General features: G+C 43.8%; 1 protein-coding gene across 4 annotated transcripts; it reads right to left on the reverse strand.

The window, feature by feature from the left end:
- Positions 1–5,208: 5,208 nt before the first annotated feature.
- Positions 5,209–9,582, reverse strand: MEX3B (mex-3 RNA binding family member B). Of its 4 annotated transcripts, XM_071754388.1 has the most exons (3): positions 8,874–9,582; positions 6,865–7,841; positions 5,209–6,640 (listed from the first exon to the last, which is right to left on the reverse strand). In XM_071754388.1, exons 1-3 carry the CDS (start codon positions 9,133–9,135, stop codon positions 6,314–6,316), a joined length of 1,566 nt encoding a protein of 521 aa, XP_071610489.1. In that variant the 5' UTR covers positions 9,136–9,582; the 3' UTR covers positions 5,209–6,313. The 4 variants fall into 4 exon arrangements, with proteins under 4 accessions (XP_071610489.1, XP_071610488.1, XP_071610490.1 ...); XM_071754387.1 differs by having other exon boundaries at positions 5,209–7,841; positions 8,874–9,580; XM_071754389.1 differs by lacking the exon at positions 8,874–9,582 and adding an exon at positions 8,272–8,454 and having other exon boundaries at positions 5,209–7,841.
- Between the last annotated feature and the right edge of the window lie 16,354 nt (positions 9,583–25,936).

Genomic DNA, 25,936 nt, shown 5'->3' on the forward strand with positions numbered 1-25,936 from the left:
AGTTCTGTGTTTGCTCGAGACCATTATGACTGGCACACAGTGGCTACTGTGAAGTGATTAGTTAGGAAGTATCAGCAATAGAATTTTGTGCTTATATCAAGACTTCCGCCTCAAGATACTTCAATAATTTCAGTTAAATAATCTTCACCATAACTGCCTGTAAGTTCATTCACAAATGGAAATCCTGAAGCATATAAAGGTGAAATTAATTAGCCAAGATGATACAATGACTCAGTCAGTAGCAGAACTAAAGATCCTGAAAAGCAGTCCTTTTTTTTTTTCTAACAGAAGCATGATTTACTTGCCCTTTGCAGTTAAATGGTGGAAATAATTATCAAATATGTAACAGAAACTTTCGTGACTCCATCAAAAACACTATTTATAGGTCATGCTCTCACCAAAATTTTTCTTTCGATTAAAATATCTTCTGCTGCTTAGTACACTCATCAACATAAAAAATGTCAAACTCACGTAAAAACTGCCACTAGATTTACAATGAACTACTGTTTTCTCAGGTCTAAATTAAGGCTCTTTTGTAGACAGTAAAAGTGAATAAAACATAAAGACAAAGGACAAAATAGGAGGCAACAGATTATTCATCCATTCATGGCTGTCACATTTACAAGGCAATTGCCATTCATACTAATGTAAAGGGGGCCACACAATTCCACCAGGTATGAAAGGCAGAAGAGCCCTTGTACATAAGAGGAAAATGCACTTCACTGTATTTTATCTCCATCACAAGTGGATGACCAGTAATAAGGAACATCAAAAATCTCCTTTTGTTCTCCATTTAAAACTAACAAGGCACTTCTCTTGGTGCAACCTTATCAAAGGCTATACATTTCTTGAGACAGCAAATCAATCATGTTTGTAGTAGTAACTGCATAAGATGCATTAAGTACGAATGTATTTAACTGAATGTTTTTCTTCACCAATACTCTCCTTACCATTGGAGGGCTATAAATTGTTACAAAAGATGCAGCAAAATCTTCCCTACCAAAAACTCCAACAAACCACATTAGGGAGAAAATATTACCTATGTGCCATGGATAAGACTTTATATGAAAACAAACTTCATTTGTCAGAGTTTAATTTATTAGGAGAATTAAATGTTTAACAAGAGGACTTCTGCTATTGGTTTCAGGGAGCCAAAACCTCAGAAAAATGCAGCCTAGGGTGGGTACAGGTGGTCTCTGTAGCCATGGCCCCCCTGGTAGCCCTTAAGGTCACAAATTCAGCATCACACAATAGAAGCTATTTACCAAAACTTCACAGATCTTAAAAGATCAGGGCTACATGGAAATCATAATATTGTAGGTATATGCATGATTCTGTCTAGGTTGCATGTGTACAGACAGCAATAAGGAATAATCCATACACCAAATGCTTAAATGGTTTTGGTACAGCTTCATCACTGTATTAAGTGCACCATGATACAACCTAATTCAGAAAAAGGAACCCAGAATAAGCTTTTTTTCTTTTTAGCTGAAGTCAGAAATTAGAAGAGATGTAATTAGTTTACATATCCAACTGTGGAAGCCTCATTAAAATCCTTGATATTAACTAATAAAACTACAATATTTTTTTCCTCTAATATTACAGCAAGTTTCTCTTACCATTAGTGCACTAAAAAGGGAAAAGACATTATAATCTGTGGTTTTCTGGAGGATTTTGAGCAGTCACCAGTGTACACAAATATATACTGAATATATGGTCACATATGTATAGTTACACGTATTTTTTCTGAGAAGAAAGGGAGAGAAGGCAATAGCTATGACTATCTTTCCATATATCACTTGTTGTATAGAGCTCTTACTCACCTGTAAACTTGGGCCCTTTGGCATTTTCCAGGTAGACTATCATAAAAAGTTAAATCATTAATTCAAATGGTTATACAGACTAAAGCATACCTTAACAAACTTAGATTTAAGATAGTCTTTGTTCTCTAATTAAATAATCTCTACTAGAAAGACAACAGGTATAGGAAGGACAAATAAGGGGGGGCAGGGTGAACAATTACTTTCTGCTATTTCTGGATCAATTAAATACAACACTCACCAGCGGCAGAATTCCCAGTCCCTTCAGTGAAAGCAATGCAGCATTTCAATTTCCAAAATGGCAAGACAAGGAAAATGTGGAGAAAAAAAGAGGGGTGGGGGATTTGGCAGAGAGAAGTAAGAAACATCAAACAAAAAGCAATGTCATTTAACTGCCTTCCTGTACTGCATTCTTACTAGTAAATTAAAAGGTTGCTTTTAAGTTCACATTTGCAGGAAATAAAATCTAACAAGTAAATTTAGATTAAATAATTGATCATTATAATTTATTTGGCAACACAAAAAAAAATAGTGGAAAGACTTTTCGCCCAGTAAATGGCTCTGCTTTTAATGTCTGATTGTTATGCAGATTCCATGGAGTACAAGATATGGACAGAGGAATAATTAAGCTCAGGACTTTGTTTATAATAATTCTTAAAAATATAAATGTATCCATTTCTGAGATAATGTATTTACACACCAGGAACCATACATGTACATTAGGAAAGCCAGGAGAACCCCTCCTGAAAGTGTGGGTCCCCACCAAGGGGGCCGGGGGCACCCAGACCCCTCAGCAGCTCCTGAGGAGCCTCTTGTGGTGGAGACCCCGCATACAGTTTCCAGCACCAACACATAAACATGTGAAAAACAAAGTGATCTTTGTTCTGAAAGATAAACATTGACCATAGACATCTATATATTTCAAAGCACTCAATTAGAAACTGAACTTTGCCCTTTTCTCAGGCTTTGAAATATTCCTGCATCAAATACAGGCCTTTATTCTCCTTCAGCATGGGCACCCTTATCCCTCTCCTGCCTCTGCGTGCCATATGGCCCCAGACCCTGGGACAAATTCTGTGCTGATTTATGGTCTCTGCAGTCTGAGGGACTGACCCGGCGCATAAATCCGGGAGCAGTGCAACCCAGCAAGCAAGGAGAGGGAACACAACAGCCCCCGCACGTGCTGGTACCCCTCTGGAACACCCTCCAAGGGAGAGGGATGCCAGGATCCCCGGGCTGTGGCAGTGCCCAGGGTGGGTGCTGCTGACCCTGCCAGGGGACAAAGGTGCTCTGCCACACCAGCGTGCAAACACGTATGGAAACGGGACAAAGGGTACCTGCCATATCATCAGGCATCAAAACAAGAGTAATCCACACTCGTCCCTGTGGGTGAAATAATTCCCAAAGAGCAATGAACGTAATCAGTTTTTTAGGGTACTGCAGCCCATCTTCCTGCCTCGAAATGACACACAAGTGGTGGGCACGGAGAGGGATGAAAGAGTGCACGGAAGCCAAAAAGGCACCCAGGGCCAGAGGTGAAGGGGGATTGCCTTTGTTTCAGCCAGAGTTTGGTGAAGAAAATAGCACATTAAGTCCTGCAAGACAAAGACAGGCAATGAGGCTTGTTACGTTTAGTGAGAGACTTGGTGGCCAAGCTGAGTAATGCTCTCCATGCTGGGGTGTTTGTCAAGCTGCTGCAGAAGGATATCAGCTGCTCACCAGCTTCCATATGACTGCTGGTCACACTATGGAGACACACGGTATTGTATGTTAAGGGAAAAAAAAAAAAAAAAAAAAAAAGGTAGGAGGATTGAGGTTTAACTTTTTGTTCATCCAATTTACCTTTCGGTTTCACTAAGCTTGGAAAATCAAGCAAAGTGATCAAATTCACTTTTGCATCTATAGGCATTTTCACAACTTTTCCCAGACACCAGCACAGGATGTTTACACTGAAAGAAGAAACCGATTTGACGCATTTCAAACACATTTACAAAACACTCATCATAAAGAAAATATACACGTGGACTGAAACTTCCTGGTCCCTTTAAAGTAACTAATTTTGCTGAGGTTTTTTTTCATGATCTGTTATCTCTACTGTATTTAAGCACATTTCCTCTGCCTCTCTCTGGATTCTACATTTCCACAGCATTGGGGATTTTTTTCCCCTATTCAGAATTACAAGCTTTCTTACACAAATGCAACACTCCGCCTGGGATTTTAACTCTATAAATCAGATGACACCACAATCACAGTTCAATGAAAGAAGCAAAAATCAAACCAAATCAAACAAAGAGATCCCATCATCCCCTGCAGCATCCTCCCTCCTCCCCCTTCCCACCCAACCAGCAGCTCTGGAGCCCACGAAGGAGATCAGAGCAAAGCAGCTCTGCCATACACTGCTAAGCACAAAGTAAAACATACAAAATACGCTACACAGTTTGGGTTTGTTTTGATGTTTTCATTAGCCCGCTGAAAAGTGCACCAGCACCCTCGAAATCCAACACTTAGAATGAGCTGCAGCTACCTCCTGAAATCTGCTCTAACACGCTTCATCCAGCAAGTTCACTCAAATACAATGACTACAATCAGCAACAAAAATATTGCAGGGTTTGCCTGGTGGGTTTGTAGGCTCGTTAGTCAATGCATCTGCACTTCCTTTGCCCCAGTACCACTGCGAGCACCATCAAAAGCAAACAAACTTTACACGGCAATAAATTTTTATTCAAATGAGCTTGTCAACACCAATTACCCAAACCACAACTGCCAAATACCAAGAAGCACTTTCAAGAACTCAGGAAGGATACTAACGCCCTTCTTCCACTCCAGAAAACACTGGGATTGGGATGCGGTTCTGAGGTCTCTGGGCGTGGCAGAACCGTGATCCGCAGGATCCAGCCCCCCACCTGCACACTACAACAAAGGAGCCTCCCCTGCTCTCTGCTTTTCGATCAAAAAGCTAAGAAAGCTGTCAGCTGTTTCCTTACACATGCTAGAAGTACAAATTAACACAAAACCAAGTATTTTCCATTACTAAAAATTCCACAAAAGGCAGTATTTTTCAATGTGGAATTACCCCAGAATTATGCCACATATCAAACAAACAAACCAAACCGAACCCTTACAGGTTTTTTTTTTCCCCATTAAAAATGTCTTACGAGGCATTATCACTTGCAGGACTATTCTGGAAACAAGCTAAGATTCACAAGCTAAAGAGTTCCAGCAACATTAACATCACACTGTTCAAACACCCAACACGTTTCAGTTGCTACACACAGGTAACAACAACAAAAAAATCCAACACACTCAGCACATCAAATCACCACACAATGTACTTTTTTTTTTTTCTGTAATATTTTATTTATATAGAAATACTTAAAAAAACATGAAGTAGCACCATTACTTAAGTTTTACTTTTATTATGTAGAACTTTAAATGTCAGAAAAATAAAACTCTTGATACAATTTTCAAATCTTGTCTCAGCAAATATAATATTAGTATTTGACCATGAGGTTAAAGGCCCTTTATCATAAAATAAAATATACTTTGTTTTTAAACTTTGCTCAGTAAAGTACATTTAAGCTCAAGTAACATCACCTACATATACATAAACAAGTGGTAAACAAATGTATTAAAATAGAAATACTAAAACTATAGTGGTGCAACAGAATTTTTGTAATTTCCACTGAATTCTATTTATACAAATGTTAGAAAGCTTCAACAGTTCCTTTTGACATATGTTTATACATTTCCATTTTTGTAATAATATAGAATAAAATATGCTTTATATCACTGAATAGAAAATATGCTGGGTGAAGCAGATTTAAAAGATTTTTTCTGAACCTATAAAATCTCCATCCCAACAGAATACTGTTCAAAGCATTACACATTTTATGGTTTGTAATTCCGTTCACAATTGTGTGATATTAAAATAATACAGTGTTCTTTGCCATAAGGCCATACTAAAATAAAAAAGATTTAACCCAGCTACAAAAAAGTTCACTGAACTTAAATTAAAATACTTGTAAACATCTTTGCAATATGAAATATAATTTTTCAAGTCAAAAAAGAATAAAATACTTCAATCTGTATTAATGCAATTTATCTTTAAAACCTTTAAACGTTTTTAATATATATAAGAGATATGTTACAGGTGGTGTTTTTTTTTTCTTTTTTAAACTTGGATAAAGCTGCAGTATCATGGTTTTTCACAGGAACTTCTTGCCCTTTCAAGAACATTCAGAAACGTATCCACCCATAGATTTAATTGTAATAAGCATCCTAGGAACTACCAGCACGTTTTACTAACAGTCCACACACCATTGTCATCATCATAAGCATCTTCTACTTTCAATATTTTTTTCTGTTTTTTGTTTGTTTGTTTGTTTTTTTAAAAAAAGGGGAGGGTTTGGAAGCTTCGTAATAAAGTACAGTGTAAAAACTAGCCTAGCACTAGAATGGAGTCGCCCGTTATTATTTATAGCATGCACCCGCTCTCACCACCACCACCACCACCCCCCATAGCCCTCCCCCGGCCACGGCGCGCTCCCAGCCCCGCACCCCCGGCCGCGGCTCCCCGCCTGGCCCCGCGGCACCGGCGGCGGTCTCAGGAGAAGATGCGGATGGCCTGGGTGACGGCGCTGTGGCAGACGGGACACTGCGGCTCCGTCTTCTCGCAGATGCGGTTGGCGCACTCCATGCAGAACAGGTTGTGGCCGCAGGGCACCAGCGCCGCGATCACCTCGCTCTCGAAGCACACCGAGCAGTCGCGGCTGCCCTTCCGCCGCACGCCGGACGACGAGCAGGAGGAGCTGGACGAGGAGCTGGAGGAAGAGGAGGAGGAGGCCGAGGAGTCGGAGGGCAGCCCCGGCAGGTGGGAGCCCAGCCCGTTGGCGTACAGCGGGTAGGAAGCGGCCAGCAGCCGCCCGCCCGGGTCGCTGCGCACCCTCCGCGCCAGCGGGTGCTCGGACCCCGCCGCGCTGCCGTGCAGGGGCGGGGAGAGCCGCGCCGGGGGCGGGGCGCCGCCGCTCCGCCGGGGGCCGCTCACCAGCAGCGCCAGGTTGGCATTGGCGGGCGCGGCGCCCGGGAAGGCGGCGGCGGCGGCGGGCGAGGGCGCGGGCGAGGGGGGCGCGGCGGGGCCGCGCTCGAACTGCGGCCAAATGAGGGCGGCCCCGGGCGGCGGGGCGGGGGCCAGGTCGAAGCCGGGCGGTGAGTCGAAGGGTAGATCGGAGCAGCAGTCCGGGGAGGAGAGGACGTCGCCGCCGCCCCCGCCGTACACGTAGCCGTTGGCGCTGTTGTTGTTGTTGTTGCCGTTGTGGGTGAAGCTCAGCGCCGGGCTCGGGGGGCTGTAGTCGGCCAGGCGGGCCCCGCCGCCCCCCCCGGTGCCGCCCCCGAAGTAGGAGTCGGTGGAGGCGCTGCCCAGAGAGCTGGAGCTGTCGTTGCGGTAGTTGCAGAAGGGTTTGCGGCCCGGGGTGGGCGTGATGCTGGGTGGCGTGGGCTTGCTCCAGAGGCTGCCCGTGCCGTTCAACTCGAAGCCCACGTCCGTGCCGTTGGCGTGGAAGTCGTTCTCGTCTGTCAGCTCGATGATGCCGCCGGTTCGCATGGCGATGTGTGCTTCGATCTCCTCCCGGGCCCGGTCCACGTTCTCGGGCATGCCCGTCACTTCAAAGACCGGCTCCTTGTCCCGGCTCGGGGTCACGATGTAGGTGTGCGTCTGCTGCTGAATGCGCTTGATGGTGGCCCCCTTGGGCCCCACGACCAAGCCCACCACGCGATAAGGCACCCGCACCTGAATGGTGGTTTGGCCGGGCAGGTTCGGGGGACCGGGCACGGTGCCGTTCAGGGCCGTGTTCTTGTTCCGCGAGGCTCGGATCATGGAGAAGTGCTCGGCCGCTGAGATGATCTCCCTGCGGGCCATGGCCACATCTTCCTTTCTGCCAGTCACAACAAAGAGCGGCTCCTCCCCGCGAACCGGGGTCTTGATGTAGGTGTTGGTCTTTGCCCGCAGAGCTTTGATTTTACAACCTGGGGACGAGATGCGGGAGATGGAGGGCAAAGGGGGAGGGGAAGAAGGGGGGGCGGGGGTGTGGGGAGAAAGCCGGTTACAACCCATTATTTGGGTGCAGCTGGGAAGGGGAAAAAAAAGAAACCAACAAAACCACACACCCGCCCGAAACACATTGCCCCCTACCCCAGGTGATCGCTGGCATCTCGTCCAGGAGCCCCAATCACGGTGTGAAGTAATGTCAGCCCACAGCCCTGGCACACACCCAAAGGCGTCGCGAGTAGCGACCGACACATCTGCCATGCAAACTGCCCCAAAACTGCCACCGTGCAGTTCACGAGAATGGGAAAAAAAAATTTTAAAAAAAATTTTTAAAAGCGTGCAGGAAAACTGCACGGCCAGAAAAAATAAATAAAATAAAATGCAAGCAGCCCTGATAAATCAACACACCCGCCAGTCCACATTCCTGCTCGGCACTTTCCTTTCGGAAAAATAAAATCAGTTCTTGGGAAGGTGAGGAGCAGTGGCTGTACCGAATGAGCCACATTCCCCACTGCGGATGCTTTTATTCCAGTCCCATTGTTCCACTTCCCCACTCCGCTTCTCTTCCTTAAAAATAATCCACGATTTCTAACTTTGGGGCACACACACACACACACACACCCCAAAAAAAAAAAAAAAAAAAAAAAAAAAAAAAAAAAAAAAAAAAGGAGGAAAAAAACAAAACAAAACCACCAAGGCTCCTAATTTCCTCCCGTTTCCTCTTTGCAAATCTAACTTTTGCAGCCGGAGAAAAAGAGCGGTTTTTATTATTTTTGTGATTATCCCCCCCCCCCCTCCCGGCTGCTGAAAGTGCATCTCGAAACTGATGCATGACGCTCCTCGGAAACATCACGCCGGCTGCACTTTCTTTGTCTGGGGGAAGCCGGCACTGGCCACCACGGCACGGCTGCAGTTTTCAGGGGAATGGCCAGTGTCGCATCTGAGCCGCACGCCCGGCAGCGCGGCGGGGGGACCCCCGCACCCACACCCCCTCGCATGCAGTCACCCACCTTGTCTCCCCACTATCTCAGCGACATGCTCCGAGCTGGGCACCGGGACGCATTCAGTCATGTTCACGCTCTTTTTCCGAGGCTCGCTGTCGTAAATGGAGCCCGTCTCGTCGTTGTCCAGCCCCAGCAGGGAGAGCTGATCCAGGGCGATCTGAAGGGCTCTTTGGTCATCCAGGGTCTCTCCCCCTCCACCACCACCACCACCACCGCCGCCGCCGCCGCTCCCGTTCCTCTCCATGTCTGCAAAAAGCGAGCTGGGCATAGTCCCTGTGTGTGTTGCACCCTCCTCCTGCACTCGGCTCAGTAGTAAAAAAGATCAGACACAAAGGAAAACCCAAGGCAGATGGCCAGCAGGAGAGAAGGGAAGGGAGGGTGGGCGACTGCTGGAGACCGGGGAGTTGTTGCCTTTTGCTTGTATATTTTGTATCTTTTTTGCTTTTTTTTTTTTTTTCCTCCTCTCAGTGCAATCCGGTTTATAAGATGTTCTCAGGACCCCCCCCCACAGTTTCCCCCCCCCGAGGTTATTTTTTTTTCCTTTTTTTTTTTTTTTTTTTGTCGGCTGGGGGTGGGGGGGGATGGGGGGGGTGGGAAGAGGATAGCGAGAGGAGCTCCGATGGCTTCCCCCCCTCGAGTTCCTCGCCGGCCACAATGCCAAACGACGGCAGCGTTTCTTTAAGGAGCCCCTCCCAGGCTCCACTCCACTCACTCAGCGGTTTTTTTTTTTTCCTTTTTTTTTTTTTTTTTCCTTTTTTTTTTTTTTTTTCCCCTCTTCTCCCCTCCTCTGTCTGAGGCACTGCTGCAGCCAGACGGCTCCGGAGGGGCGGGTTCAGGGGGCGGGCGGGGGGCAGGGCCGCGCCGACCGCCGCAGCGTAAGCGGCGATCGCTGAGAGCCGCGCGCCGCCGACGCCATCGCTGCGCGCGCCCATTGGACGGGTACGGCACGGAGGGGCCGGCACCGCACCCCGCTCCCTTCCCCCCTCCTCCCCTCTCGAACCTCCCGCACCGCGGCTCGGCTCCGCTCTTTGTTGTCGGGTGCGGAACAATACCGGGCCCCGCCGCTTGTTTGCCATCCCCCGGACCGGCGTGCGCCTATTGTCCGCCGGCTGCCCGTCCCCTTCCACCCTCCAGGCCCTGCTCCCCGCCGAGCGCCGAGGCTTGGGGTGCTGGATTTTGTATTTACGCCTTTTTTTGTTGCTGTTGTTTTGGGGGTTGTTGTTTTTTTGGGGGTTTTTTTGTTTGTTTTTTTTTGGGTTTTTTTGTTTTTTTGTTTTGTTTTTTTTTTACCAGCGGGGGTGTGTACTGAAGTGGGCGGCCCCCGCTGCCCTTTGTGTGCCTCGGGAGAAGCGCGATGCCGCTCGCCGGCACAGGAGACCCCCACACCCCGCCTGACACACGGTGTGCGAGTAACAACTGCAGCCTGCGCAGCCTCCCCCGCCGGCTGTCGAACAGAACCCCCGCTGCCTGCCGGACCCGCACCGCGGGAGCCGCCCCTCAGAACCCCCCCGGGCGGGCGGGCGCGGGCTCCGCTCCCTGCCGCGCAGTCCCGCCCTGCGCCTGCGCCCCGCTCCCCCTCCCGCTGCGCAGTGCGCACTACGCGCAGCGACGCGGCTGGCAGGGTGCGGGATATCGCTGGCCGCCCCGGGTACCCGTGCGCTCCTCGCACTGACACCGCGGCTCCCCCGTGGCCTTTCCTCTCTCCAGGAATCCCCGCGGCGGGACGAAGCCGCCCACGTCCGGGGGACGCCGGCAGCCGGGAGTGGCCCAGGGCTGGCGACTGCTCCCAGCCGTGGTCTCCTGAGAAGCGGGAAGGCAGTGCCTGCGGGCCCGGGGGCTGCGACCGCGAAGGAGCCTCTTGGTCATCCCCGGAGGAGCTGCAGCCAAGAGGCCCCGGCGGGCGCAGCCCCCGGGGGGTTGGGGGGAGGGGAGGAAGCCGCTCTCCCGGGCTGGGAGCATCCCGGGCACTGTGGAGGTGCCAGCGGTTCCTGAAATGCCACCGCGTTTCAGGCTGCCCGGCTTGTGCCCTCCGCCTGCCAGGCTGGCCGTGGCGGTCGGGGTGACATCTGTTTGTCACAGCGCAGCGTGACGGACGAATGTTCCGCACACCGGCTTCCCTCAGGAGTCCGAAGGGGTAGAACGCAGACGTAGCTGCTCTAGCATCTTATCACCAATATCTTACATCTATTTTGCTAAATCTGTCGAAAACAAGTCACACCTGCCCTTTCTTTATATTCCGTGTGACCAAGTATCACTTCGTCTCACCTCTGCCAGCTCAGGACCCCTCAAAACCATCTTTTCACCAAGCATCCTGCCACAAAAGTCTTTGTTAATTCATGTTCATAAACATGAAATTTTCCTCACCATTCTCACAAAAACACCATCATTGCATTTTATTTCTCTTTCCTCCGTGTATCTATAAGCACCGACACTTACGGGGTCCTTAGCAGCTGCCAGGTACAGAAGATGACTTTTTCCTAACTTCAGAGAAATCAAACACCAAGGAATTGTTTTCCATTATCAAGTTTGACAGGGACAGACATTTACGAGTGCACATGGATCTGTTTAGCCAGCTGCCTGTACAAACAAGTGTAACGAGTCACAGGTAATTGTTTACATGCAGTGTTTATTGCAAATTACTGTCACTTCCTCAGGATGTTTGCATGCTTTATAACAAAGCTCCAGTGGATTGTTTTCTAGCAAGGGTGTACACTGGTGTGCTTTCCTAAGTGCTTAGCTTGTCCCATCAACTAAGGAATTTCTGTAGTTTCTTATTTAAAAGATTACTTACAAATTTTCAAATTTTTACAAATTTACACTTCCATAGGCAGCAGCGATGATTTCCATAGGGGGTAAACCAGGTTACTCACAAATGCTCAAAGATTCAGAAGGCTCCTAACTACACTGAGCATCTTTTTTTTTTTTTTTTTTTTTTTTTTTTTTTTTTTTTTTTGAACAGAGAAAAAGCAGATGGGCAGAACCTTTGACAGCAATAAAAACGCTTGTCATTATTAAATAAAACAAAAATGAGGTCTGCTGTTCTTTAGTCTTTTAACACAAGGACTCTTAAATCTGTGAGATAGAAAATAACTGTACCCATTTACCAGATAGGGGCAGGAGAGGACAGAGATCAGAGGCAGACACTGAAAAGATTATTGTTGTTGAAGTCCAACAGTGAGGGTCATAAATACTGAAACACAAAGATATGAGGAGAGTACTTGCGTTGTACTTGAATTTTACATGAGGTTTTGTTTGTTCTCTCGACTTACATTATCCTCCTTTCCTCCCTCCTCCTTCACACCCCTCACTGTTTAAACTCCGATTGTGTTTCTGCCCCAGATCACTATACTGTGCTGAACACCCACCTACTGACTAAGGATAAAAAGGAAAACAAGTTATCTCCACAAAAAGTTTTCTTAAAGCAAGAAAATCTTTCATGCAGATCTAGCTTTATTTTTTATATTTTAAGCTAGAAGCTCTAATTGAAAGTGTTTAAAATATGTTTCAGAATAAGCATGATACTTCCAGGGGAAAGGAAGGAGATGCATTCCTGGAAGACTAAGTGTGCACTGGTGCTTCAAGCCTCCCATGAATTCGCTGGAATGGTCCAACGTCTTGAGAACTCTTGTTTTTTTAATACTTTAGAAAACATTTTAGAGCAAACTACAGGGAAAAGTAATAACAGCAATTAAAGGGTTACACTGATGAACCTGAAAACATGCACCAAGAGCACAGCCCCCTTGGGAACACAGAATCTATGCAATAGCATGCTCGTATGGCAACAAGCAATGCACATAAGATTCACATGAATCTACTTACTCCACGGAAGTATTTACTCAGAAAAACTTAATCAGATCTAAATTAGTGTTATATGTCATGTTTACAGAACTTCTTTCATTCCATAAAACCTTGAAACGTATGCAGAATTATAGTAAACTTCATCTCTGGGGGAGAGACCAACCATCTACCTACCAATTTACAGCAACTTAACAAAAGCAGGAAGGGAGGATATATTACAGGACTCAAATACAGGACTCATTGCAGGAGGAGTGTAATTCTCAGTCCTTTTAGTTTCTCTGTTATCATTTCCCATTTGTGACAGAGGTAATAAAACTTCCTTCCTCCAACCTTTATTTAATTAAAGTGTAAGGTCTTTGGGGCAGTGAGCTTACTGTGTGTATATACACAGCACCTGGCATGAAGAGGTCACAAATTAATCTGAGGCTTTTAAATGCTACTCTCGATACAAAGCATTACCAATAATAAGAATAGGATATAATTTTCATTTAGAATAGACGAGACCTCTGTTTTCAACGTATCACCACAAAGAATAAATTACATGCATCTTGGGGAACAACTAAATTAAGGGTTGAGGAAAAGTATTTCATACCAGAGACATGCAAGTCCACCCTACCCCAGTTGCTTACACTTAAGGACACTGCTGCCTACTGTTGCAGCATTTACTTCAAAATTCTTATTTGCCATAATATTACAAATTAACATCCCAAATCCCACAGGCCAGATCATCAGTAAGAGCAGGAGTATAGTTTATTCTGAGACAGTGCATGTGATTATCGTGATAACATACCCAAATTAACCTTTTGCATGTGCAATAAACTGCAATTAGCAATCTGCAGACAAATGACAAGTTCCTTCATTTCCTGTCATATGTAGCAATATAGAAGCCAGATTTCCTATTGAATCCCATATTAACCTACATTCAGTGGCAGTGAAATCTCAGAGCACCATGTCAGAATTTATCATCTTCTAATGATGTTAGCTCCACCTCTAAACAAGATGTTGCTAAACAACTCACCCAATGCAGCTTTATCAAATGCAGCTGAAAAATTTGATCAACTCATCAAATGCAGATTAAAATGTTTATTATTTTTCCACCAGTTGTTGCAGCCATTTTTGATATTAAGGGATGAGCAGAACTCTCAGAGCAGTATGGTTGTCTCAATAAATTACAAGAAATAAAATAGAGTGAGTGGCTTTGTGATACCTCTCTGAGACTGAAAGAGGCTCAGGGGTAGGGAAGCTGTAGAAGTGCCCCTTTTCCTTGTGATAATGAAGGTCACATAAAAAAATACAAATGGAGAGATATGTTGATGATTTTCCCCACATGCACTTTCATCCCCATAATTCTGCCCCTCTCTCTGTTACAGAATTCATCTGGGACAACTTGTGAACAGCCATTTTGCCACAAACCAGAAAAAGTCTCAGACCTTTAAAAGCCACAATCAGTCCCTGAAAATGTTAATACAGTACTGTAAACTTATACAGTTGCTAATGGCTTTACTAAACTAAAATGCTCATTTTCAGTACATTAAAAAAATAAATAAATTTTGCAATAGGCATCACACACTGCCTTTCTTCATAGGAATTTTCTATTAGTTTGACAAGAGTGATTAGTGCGTGCATGGGCGAAGGGATGGACTGCCAGATAAGAATTCAGTTTTGTTTAACAAGACTGCTAGAAGGCAATTCAAAAAGCATAAAGATGCCTTTACAATAAATCAGAACTAACCAGCCAGATTGGCTGCCCACTTCAAAACTCTCCACCTGGATTGCGAGTAGCCTCCTTCATTTATTTCTCTGTTCTGCTTCTCGCTTATGAACAAGGGTTATCACACAGTAGATCTGAATTAAATGGCGTTTACCAACCGTGCCGACCAGAGTTCAAAAATGAAAATAAATCCTGCCTTTCCTGTGCTCTCTCACATTATGTGTTTGGAGCTCAGCCTTCCAGGCTGCTCCTGCATGCAGCTCTCCCAGCGGAGTGCAGCTCCGCACGGCTGCGGGATTGGAGCTCTTTGTTACCATGGCCCTTGGGCCAGTGCTCAGTTTGTGATGCAGCACTGGCATCTCAAGTCTGTAAAGCACCTCATCACACTTGTGGGCACTGTCTATTAAACAGTGGCTAGATAAAAAAAAATGGAAAAAAATATTTATATCTATATGTTTAGACTGAGCTAGATAACCCACAGATCAGTGAGATAGCTCATAACCTTGAGTCTTTTTTCATCGGTTTTAATCTCTGAAATAGTAAAGTATAATTACATTTTAATTTAATTTTAATCTCTGGAATGGTTAATTATAATTATGGTCATAAAGCATTCACAACCTTTGCTTCCTTTCTCTTCCATCCCTCCCCCCCTACTCGATGCTGCTACAAGAAGGAAGAGAAAATAATTGTCCATTTAATCCTAATTGTTTATAAAGTCCTTTGTACAGAGACTATGTTTATATACAATGCCTAGGCAAAAGGTAGGCACAAATGCAATACGCAGAATAAATGAGTGAATAATGTAGCCCTGATCATAATCCCAATGCTTTCCAATAAAAGAATATCTCATTTCTGTCACAGAATTGCCTTGTAGGTTGAAGTTCAGCATATAAATACACATAGGAAAATATTAGATTTTAATTTATAAGTATTAATCTTCATTCATTTCTGTCTCTGCAGGAAGCACAATGCTGAAACATCTAGTTAATATACTGTATAATGGATAACCTTGAGGCAGAAGCTCTTGCATCTGTCTCTATCCAAGAAAAAATGTCAACATCAGCCTTTGTTGTAGCAAAATACCCTGACACCTGAATGAAGCTGCTGCTGCTGGAAAATTGACTGTCTCCAGTGACTGTTCCTTCCTAACCTGGGTCCAGTGCAGAACCTAGAGATGAGGCCAAATGAAAAATCTTTATCTCTCCCTACCTGTACTTAGAAATGTTTGAAATCTGTTCTGGGTCAGAATGCTGTGTTTGTGGTGCAGCTCAGCTCTGAACAAACACATTTCTCACGTGATGCTCTCACTGCAACCACAAAGCATTAGCACTCACAAGAGCATCATTGAAGATACTCGGGCTGTTCATTGAGAACAAAGCCATTAATGATTAATACTATGGTAGGAGAAAATGTAGCAGTATTTCTTGGCAGCTGAAATGTGACAATGTCTGTCCTACGTGCGAACGACCCACAAATTCTTTACCTCTTCTTACATAAGACAGTTCTTATTAACTCCGTGGGAAGAAGACTCGAACAAAACCCCCAAATTACAGGAAACTGAAGGAGATTTTTCACATCTAAAGCTGGATATATACAATACATCTCTCTCTGACTGACCCAGCAGATGCAGAGATGCATTTACGTATCACAGACATTACTGTCCCAGCAGATGCTGCAAAGTTGTCGCTGACACAGACTCTTACTGTCCCCACAGATCTGTATTTTGGGAGAGAATTTTCGTACCACAGACACTACTGTCCCTACAGAACCACATCTGCTGGCAGAGTTATTGTTTCACATACTCTTCTGCCTCCAGCAGATGTGAGAGGCTGCTAGGACGACAGGCATTTCTGTCACAGCAAATCTCCATCTACAGGGAATTAAATTGCAGCTTACACAACTATTCATCCTGAGCCCTTAGTGGGGACAATATTGACAGGAAGAGAGTAACTTTAACCAGTGAAAATACAATACTGGGGAACCTATAACATCACCATGTAATAGGTTCTGGCACTCAGCAGTACTGCACTTGGGGAAATGTCAGGAGAAGAAAAAGAACTACTTGAATCGTCCTTCCATCTTATCTTTAAGAAGTATTTATTCTGAGAAATATTCAAAGGAGAAAGTGTCTGATGCCACTTGCATATAAGAGATGCAAGAAAGCACATGTCTGTCATGGCTACCAAGTTGAGAACCTTAACACCCTGCTGCAGGGACCAACCGTGCGTGCTAGGTAATTTTCAGCTTGCTTTTCAACAGACGCCTCCAGTTCTGATGGAGGCATAGTGCATGAAAAATTGCAAAGTTTCCAGTTCATAAATGCCAGAAGAATTGATCGCCAGTTCTAGAGGCCCAGTAGCAGAAATAAAGGGGCGGGGTTTGGTTTTAATCCCTTTAATTTAGACCTTCATCTTTTGGAACTCCGTATCAACTCCTCTCAGATTCAGGGTTCAGCAGCAGCAGTCACTGGGAGTTTTGCTCCCATGCAGCTGTGCTGCCAAGCAGCACCTTTCCAGATGTGAGGAAGTAAAGCCTGAGCCCCTGCTAAGACACAGCTATGGCTAGACTTTCCCTCTGGAGAGCACTCAGCCTAAGGCCCATACCAGAGCATGTACTTACATATAAATAATATGTATGGTATGTGAGCCTGGACTTGAGAGCTGTCTTGAGCCTTTGTTTGCCTGAGAGTGGATGTATCCCTTATGATTTGGTACCAGAGTGAGAAAGCCTCCCCTGGTAATTCTGCAGTAATGTAAACCTTAACTGAAGAAACACCATCGTACTCTGGAATTCCCCTGTGGGGAATCTGGGCATTTATCTTTATCTGAAGCATCAAGAGCTGTCCACTGGCAAAGTCAGGACACACAAATTCCCAGAGTAATAATCTGATACAGCACAACAAAACCTGTATCCTTGGAGCAGATTGTGGGAAAGCATAGAGATTCTGGTTGCTCTGCCAAAGCAAACAAGATGTTTCAAGCCCCATCATCTGCTCTGCTGTTCACACCCTTCCAGTGCTATCTTTTTCAGATGCCATGCCACACTGGTTAGTGGCAATGGTGTTGTCATGTGTGACTCATTCCATTTTACTGGAAATTAGAAAACCACATGCTGCACTGAAGAACTGCTTATTTGGGTAGTCATATCATCCCAGAGAGCACTCCTCCTGCCATTATTTGTATACAGATTCTTTCATTTGGAAATTTGGAAATATAGCTCTTTACCAGGGTTCATTTAGAGGATAAATCAATAGCACATTGCTCTTTACAGGGATTAGTGAGCCCTTCGTAGTTTCCAGTGCCACCCTGAAAAAGTATATTTTAGAAGAGAGTATCTTTGTCACTACAGGATGTGTGAGAAGCAAAACAGAATAGATACAGTGGAGTTGAAATTGTGTTAGCTGAAAAGTCTGCCACATATTTATTTCAGCTTTCGGCAGGTGAATTTCTTCCATATCAAAAAACAGCCTACCTTTGTCTGGGTTTTATTGTTGTTCTGTTTTGGGGTTTTTTTGTTTGTTTGTTTGTGGGGTTTTGTTTTTTTTTTTAACAGAGTGCCTTTATAAAGCCTTGTCAAATATGTCCTGAACAGATCACAAGGCTACATTTACCTTAGTGATTAGTGCTCAGTATGAGTGATGAACTGGCACACTCAGGACAACAATTAAAAATGTTAAAAGGTGTCAACAGTGCATTCTTTCTGTGGAGTAAAAATTAAAAGATAAAAATCTTAGCAGTTTTAAATAATATTTTATGGCAACAGCAAATCAAACGGGCTAAAATTTGTTTTGAGTTCTGAAGCATAGGTCTGGAATTATGTGTGTTTAAAAGAACATAATTTCCTAGGTTATGAGTTTTTCAAGCTTTATAAAATGAGTGTTACTAAAGCAGCAGCACTAGGATCAAAAAACAGATTTGATTTTGTTTTGACAGACAAAAGCTGACCTCTACAAATTCCTAACCTAAGAGATTGCTTTACCTTCTAGAGATAAATCCAGTCTTATCTTTAGATTAAGAAACCCTTAAGAAGATTCAGGCACCCTGCATTTATGAAGAAAGAAAATAGAAATGTGAGCCATTCTTTTTTTAAGGTTTGCATAGCTTAAACATTCCTGAAAATATTTATTGTCATAACAGACTAAACTCACTGAAGTGTTCTTGCCTAGGATGGTCTTTGACATTCTCAGCAACTGTGTGTTGACTTCAGCTGATCACATGGCTGCCATGGAAAGCAGAATTTAGCAAGGAAAAGGAAAAGACACAAAGTAGTTACGGATCATTTGGAAAAAGACATTTGCTTTCAGTGCTACTGACTATCTCTCAGGACCCAAATTAGAGTTCTGTTATATTTTAAAGCATTGCTTTCAAGCTTGCTGGAAGTGTCAGACAATTTGAATAGATCTCCATTTTAATTTCCAATCTAGCAATATGGAACAGCTGCCATAACTTTGTGCAACGTGGCAAATTCAACATCCCCGTTCCTCAAATGGCAATCACTGAGAAGAGACTCTGAGAAAAGTACAAGATGATTCCACTTTTACTGCCTTTCAGTAACTCCCAGTCAAAATTTTACTTTAAAGAACCCAAACCCTGAATTGTTCTTTTAACTTGCACTGTCTACCATAGGAAGGAAAGGTGTTGGGTGAAAGCTGATGGGTTGTTTTAGAACTATTTTTCTTACTTCCAGCTAGTGAGCTGGAGAGTAATTTACATCCTTCACATTCCCAGTGTTAAAGGCTCCCAGTCAGGACTTTACCCATGGATACTCTGATGTCAAGGAAGATGTCAAGGAAGATGTCAAGGAGCAAACCTCCCCAGATCTGATTCCTGGCTTCTACAGCTCCTGGCAGCCAGGAGTGGCAGCATGAACTGAGCTGCTCATGCTTTTCCTGCTTCTTAGCAGAAAGAAAACCTTGAAAGGAAGACAGAAACAACAATTATTATGTTCTTAGTTTCTGTATTTCAGACTGTGTTAACTCAAGATGGAGAATGGAATACAGAGAAAAAGCACTTTGGGATTCAGATGAAAAACCTGAGCACTCAGGGACTATCTGGACAAGGACAAAGGCAGCTCAGCCATATTCAAGGGAATTTGTTTGTACAAGATGAAGTCCATTTCTGAGAACACCCCTATGTTATATGTAGTTTGGTAAAGTATAACTTTTTTAGAATGCTGTGATGTGGATGAGTTGGTCCTGTTACACGAATAATGGAATGTCCTACCTAGCTCAGATCTTTTATTCATTCACAGATTATATAGTAGGTGTGCTTAGATAAAGCTACCTCCCACTCTTCTCCTTAATTCTGAATAGAAAACTCACAGGTTTTGAGACCTATTACCACACAGCATGGTGTCACCAGTGCACAGTGTAAGAAGCAGCAGCAGAAACATCCAGCAGAGATGCTGCTGCTCCAGCATGGACTACTTGTTTCTACACAGATAAAACACAATGAAAAAGACTCTGGCATGGCTGATTTCAATTGCTAAATTAACATCTCTGGTCTGATTCCTGCAACGCTACTACTGAGTTTGTTGTTTCTTGCCTTCCACGTGATGCAATCATGTTCTGTCCCTGAGACTCCTCCCTTTGATAGTTTACATTTCTCATGAAACTCAGTCTCCAAACATGAAACTGAAACTGACACTCACTCTCTCTGTTTTCTGTTAGCAGTATTCTATCAGGTACATTTATATATAGTGGAGGACACACACCAGGGTAGCATGGATATCGTTTACTTGAGTTTGTCTCTAGCGGTTACCATTTGATACACAGAAAGCAGCACAGAAATACTAAGGTCAGCAGTTTCCAAATGGATTCTAGCTTTGCATGTCTAACCTGAGACTATTTCCCATCAATAATAAGTTCTTCACAAAATCATATTCCACCCTACCTTCAACACAGTCAACTTCTATCCCAAGGAAACAGGCTAAGAACAATAGATAATACAGGAAGGCAAATAGGAAAGATTAACAACATTTCACTTCCATCTCAAAGTGGTTGGACATGCCTGCATGGGACTGTACACAGGCTGCAACACCATGTGATCCCTTCCAACACCAATTTATATCATGATGCTTTTTTTTTATTTTTTTCTTTTTTCATTAATGGAGACCACGAATACTACTTTGAGACCAAATAACCAACCAACCAACAAAGCAACCAACTACGTAAACAAGTAAATATCAATCAAGCAGCAGTAGTGATACCAAGAATCATTCACTCCCAAATTTGGCTCATCAATACAGCTAAGCCTTCCATGTGCAGGAGGACTACAGCTCCCTGAGTTCAGCCTGACTCAGACACAGACACAGACACAGGTCTCCTCTGCACAGCTCCAATGGGCTACACTAATTCTGCTTCTGGGGAGGCCCTATTACTCCTTTCCTTGCTTTCACTGCAATTCTTGCCATTGTAGCTTGTAGACATTGGTGGCACAAACACATTAACTTTACCTGGCAATGAGTGAATCTTTCAGCCTGAGTGCATGACAAGAAGAGCCTAATCTGCTCAAGAAATTATAAGCTGTGCAGCTATTTGGACTGAAACCCCTGCAGAAACAGCCCTCCCCCACTTCCTTCTCTGCTAGCTTGCATTACCAGCAGGCAGACATAAGTGAAAGGAAAAACAATGAAATAGGAAGTTTGGGGAGGGCCAGGTTAGAAGCAGAAGGAAGAAGCAAAAGGTCTGACTCTGCAGACCGTATTCATGACGAAAACCATTTGCAGAAATAACCAATTGCATTCAGTGGGACTGCCGGGCTGAGTAAAAGTGCTACAAGTGCAAGCAACAATTGCAGAGGCAGGAAACAAGTAGGAAAGGAAAGAAAAAGGAAGCCCACATGAATCAGACACCTGCACAGAGGAGAGCAGTCTCATAAACCCCAGGAAAAACAAATCAACCAAAATGCTCCCTGCCTTAGAGTTACTGTAGAAATATTTATAGAGCCTTTCCCAACCTCAGCCTCGCTTCCTGGCAGGCAGCACCACAGGAAGAATCTTCACCACTGGCATCCCCTTCTTCCACGAAACAAAAATTCATTCCCTTCCCAAAAGCACAAGAAAGGCAGTAAGAGAGACCAGCCAGGCTGCAATAGCTGCTTGGTCATTACCTGAGGAAGGATGCGCCAGGGACACACTCACAGGATCTGCAGAAACTGCTGTCACAGAAGGGAGTGTGGACATCTCCTGCATGATGAGCTAGGGGAACAACACCCATTTTGGTTACTGTCAGCAAAGAATAAGACAAGGGCCTAGGAAGTGATGGTTTCCACCAAAACCCCTAGTCTCCTCCAGATAGTCACTTCTTTCCTTTCTTTACAAAGGATGATGAGACACTGAAAAGAACTACAAATCCAGTAACTGTATTGCTCCATTTCCAGTGAACTCATTCAGAAATTCTCAAAACAGCTTCTGTGGCAGAGCAATTCAAAGTTTATAAATCATTAAAATAATGCATTTATTTATCAAAAGCTCTTCTCCTAAAATGAAACACCAGAGAGCAACCCAATCATCCCAATGAATAGATGCATTTGAATTCTCAGGGCTCACACTAATTGGCACTTTTCAAAATGTTTCTAGTTAGGTTTGTCCATCAGCTTGAAAAAGAAAATCAAAATATGCCTCTCTGAGATGGGCTGATGTTTGTGAAACAGAACTATTAAATTGGTAAGACCAGGGACTGAATTGAAAGCAACGACAGTCTGGGTATCATTAAAGACGACAGAATCTTTCTAAATCACCTTAGACATGAAAATCTTGCAGTATTAACTTACAAACTTTCTGAAAAACACACATCACCACCTACTGGCAATTAGTCATATATATTATTTACATACTCATAAGTAGTAATAACATGTGCACATTTGATTTGCATGAACTTTGCTAGGACAAAAATCTGGCTTCACTTTTACAATTACTAGATCTGTACTTGAAGAAAAACATATTCCTGTGTAGGTACTTCCCATGATGCGTGACCAGTTTATTTTCTTCTTTTCGATAAGAACTTAAGCCAGAATAGCTGTTTTTTTTACATACTTCTTGTCTAAGATTGTTGCTTTTGTCTGAGAATCCATTTAATATAAGACTGGGGTTGGTTTTCTCCCCCGTAGAAAGCTGCTCATATCAGGCTTCCAGACCTTGCCATTTCATACCTGCTGTTACAGAAACTGGGCATAAATCACAGTGGGGGAATAGAACCAGGGAGGAGAATGTGGGCAAGTGCTGCTCCAAGGTGTGACCCCTCTTCTGCACCAGCCACACAGAAGCCTGTGAAAAGAAGGGCCATGGCTGGAGAGAAGGTATAACACTAGGGAGCCATCACACTCTGAAATATCTTTTCCTTGAGTGAATCCTTGCCTTTTGCTGCAGCTCTCACCTCTTGCCCTAAGGTTCACAGTGGTGCCATAGAAACATCTTGGAGGTAAAAGTGCTATAAGGCCTATGTCAGAAAGCAGTGTTGAAGGGCCACACAGGAATACCACAAATACATCTGTGCTGAGTTTGGATGACATGTTTTTCAGTCTGCATGCTCTCTCTGGAGACCTTCTTTGCCTGCTGTCAAAAATCTCATTGCTGATGTGGTGCTGGCATGGATGATGCCTAATTTTGGACAATATTTGATTTACACCAGTCAAAATACAAGTCATTGCTAGGACTGTGTCAACAGGACCTGCAGCATGGCTGAGTCCTCACCTCTGAAAAGAAATGTGTCAGGAAATGTGGGACAGACATGACTGAGTCACTCCCCGATCTGCAGTGCTCTCAAACTCCATCCTGGTGCTGCAGCACAGCTACTGCCATTTGTTCCATGAGGGCACCTTCCAGAGAGGATGTTGGTATGTGGGTGGTACTGTCAGAAGATAGTCTGGTTATGATGTAAAAGCTCACTTGAAGGTCAAAGATTGATATTGTAACGAATCACTCCTGCAGTTCTGCAGGGGCATCTGCCCACATGGGTTAAACCTAAGACAATGTCTATTGAGAAGTCAAACAGGCAACAGTAGAACTGATTGCCAGGTATTGTAGCCCTGCAGGAAACCCACCTTTTCAGTGTCTTATAAATAAATAATTCTATCCAGCAATGGCACTGTGTGTATATAAATAAATATTTTTAAACTAATAAAATTTGATCTAATTAATCAAATTTATAGTTTAATTATATATTTTTTTACCTGAGTCAATTTTCAAAATATTTTTTCTGTTACTTGCATCTCAATTAAGCAGCAGGTTTCCTGCTGGCAAGTATCAGACAAGCTTCAGATATGCTATGCTAATGCCTGACACTCAGGAAGAGACACTTTGCGTTCTCTTCAATATGTGCATTACAAGTAGTATTTTAATTGGGCTCCCAATTCAGAAGACTGGAATGAACTTGTGAGTCATTTTTGCAAGTTGACTCACATGCTGCAAAACTGAAGAATTTGGTGTGGGTAAAAAAAAAAAAAAAAAAAATGCAGGGGGTGGATTTGTGCACATCAGTGTCACTGGGGAGAAGGGTGAGCTTGTCCCTAGCACCCAACTCCAGTAGCACAAGGGGCTCAGTAAGTGCATTACTGGCATGAGGCTTTTTGGTTTGTGATTGTTAAAGAAAGGATGCTCTTAGAAGGTTTTTGTTTCATGAGAGCCATGTTTAGAGATTATATAAGGTCTTACAACTGAGATTCTTTTACCTTTGGAAAAGGAACCAGTCCCAGCATCACAGGGTGCCCAGTTTTGGTAACTGCATCTCACCACTGGTTAATGCAGCAAACACAGGGAGAGAGATCCTCTTCTCCTTTAAGATGCCAACCCTGCAGATTCAAATTGGAGACAGTCAGATTAAGTTCTTTTTCCCTTGCACAGCACCACTGAGGAAAAGTCCCACAGCTCCCACAATACCCATGTGAAAACCCTGTTGTCTTTCTGCTGTACTCTCTGCATTGTTTGTGCAACCTCAGAGCCCCAAACCATTTGCAAGGGTGCAAGGATGGGAATTCGGTCAAAACAAAGCAAGTGGAATCAAAGCAATCCTTCTTTTTTTGCTGTGTTAGCTTCCAACTGTGGTAAAAATATATTTACTTACCAAAGTATCTAAGTGTGAACTGCAATACACAGAAACTGCAGGTATGCTGAATAAAAGGCTTTTTGGAACTGTTGCCTTTTCCTGCTATATAACCACATTTTAGCATTTTTCTTTCTGTATCCTTAGAGGAATCGATACAATACACAAATGAAAGGCAGATTCAGAGAAGACAGAAAATGCCAGGGTGTTTTTCATTGTCCTGAGGACAAATGCCAGAGCTCTTCTGGGACATTCAGAACATCTAGTCACTGTATCTTATTCAAGGGAAAAGCCATCTGTCAACAAACTAATCACTGGACAGATTCAGAGACAACTGAAAATAAAAAGCCAATACAAATGTGCAGATGAGGTCCCAGTCAGCAACTAGTCACAGAAAACAAACAAATCCTGTCCACAAAGCCTGGCATTTGGGCCCATCCATTTTTCACTAAAGTCAAAAGCAGGAGAGAGGGAATAATGCAAAGTCATCTTCAAACATCAACTTTCAAATCAATCATATAACAATGGAAAGATGGGCATGAACCATACCTGGATCTAAACCCTCCCTGCACAAGCAAACAACAGCAGCAGAACAGAGCATGAACAGAACAACTGATCTTGCTGCCACAATGTTATTAGCAGTAGTAAACCCCCTACTACTTCATATTGAAACATTCAATAAAACTGGACAATTTGATGCTCAGCTCCTGGCTGAAAGCAACCTTCAGTTTTGATTAGAAACACACCAGGCCAAGGGAGGTCCTCCAAGTGACTAATGTTTGTAGTGGCCAGGATTCTGTCACCAGTGGAAAGTGGAGCATCTGCCCCATGTGTTGGCCCAGCTCTCGTATAGTTTTTTCATGAGTGTCTTCTATGACAAGGGACTTGATCTGTGGACTGAGAGATCTTTGCCAGCCTTTCTCGTGAAGAATGAAAGCTCCCTCCTGAGTCACCACAAGTACACTTTTCTCAAGCACAAAGCCACAAAAGAGAACCCACTGCAAAGGAGTTCCACAACGACGAGGCTCTCCAGTTGCTACATTTTCTAAACCTCACTTCAGGATGTGCAAGCAAATGGCAAAAGAACTTAAATTGCTTTGATTCTGTAGCTAATATTCTTTCTTGTTGGTGAAAAATTTGAACAGCACAGGGGAAAATCAGGGTATTTCAGAACATTAGAGTGTTCCAAGTTAAATACACAATCGAGTCAGACTTTACCTTCAGCAACATAAACATGGAAGAAGCTCAGCTTCGTACTAGCAGAAACCAACCTGAAGGAATCAGAAGTCCTGAGAGCTAAAATCTTAAGTGCTTCATTAAAGGCATCACTTGAATAAAATTAAATGCGTTTCTCCAAAAGCTTCACTAGCATAGCAACTGATTGGCCCTTGAGGATTCCTATAGATACTTGTCATTCAGCATGAAATCAGGTCAGCAGCTAAAATTAAACACCCACCTCTCCCTGCACTGCATGTGGAGTCATTGCTTTTAGTATTGCTCAGCCCCTGCCTTCCCAAATGG

The sequence above is a fragment of the Heliangelus exortis genome, chromosome 11, assembly GCF_036169615.1.
Source record: "Heliangelus exortis chromosome 11, bHelExo1.hap1, whole genome shotgun sequence".
NCBI classification, from domain to species: domain Eukaryota; kingdom Metazoa; phylum Chordata; class Aves; order Apodiformes; family Trochilidae; genus Heliangelus; species Heliangelus exortis.

What these genes read in the sequence shown, in the direction of transcription:
- MEX3B (XM_071754387.1), bottom strand. Translation starts at nt 9,135, where the DNA reads ATGCCCAGCTCGCTTTTTGCAGACATGGAGAGGAACGGGAGCGGCGGC. An exon ending in TGAGATAGTGGGGAGACAAG is followed by an intron (nt 7,842 to 8,873) that starts GTGGGTGACTGC and finishes TCTCGTCCCCAG; the next exon opens with GTTGTAAAATCAAAGCTCTG.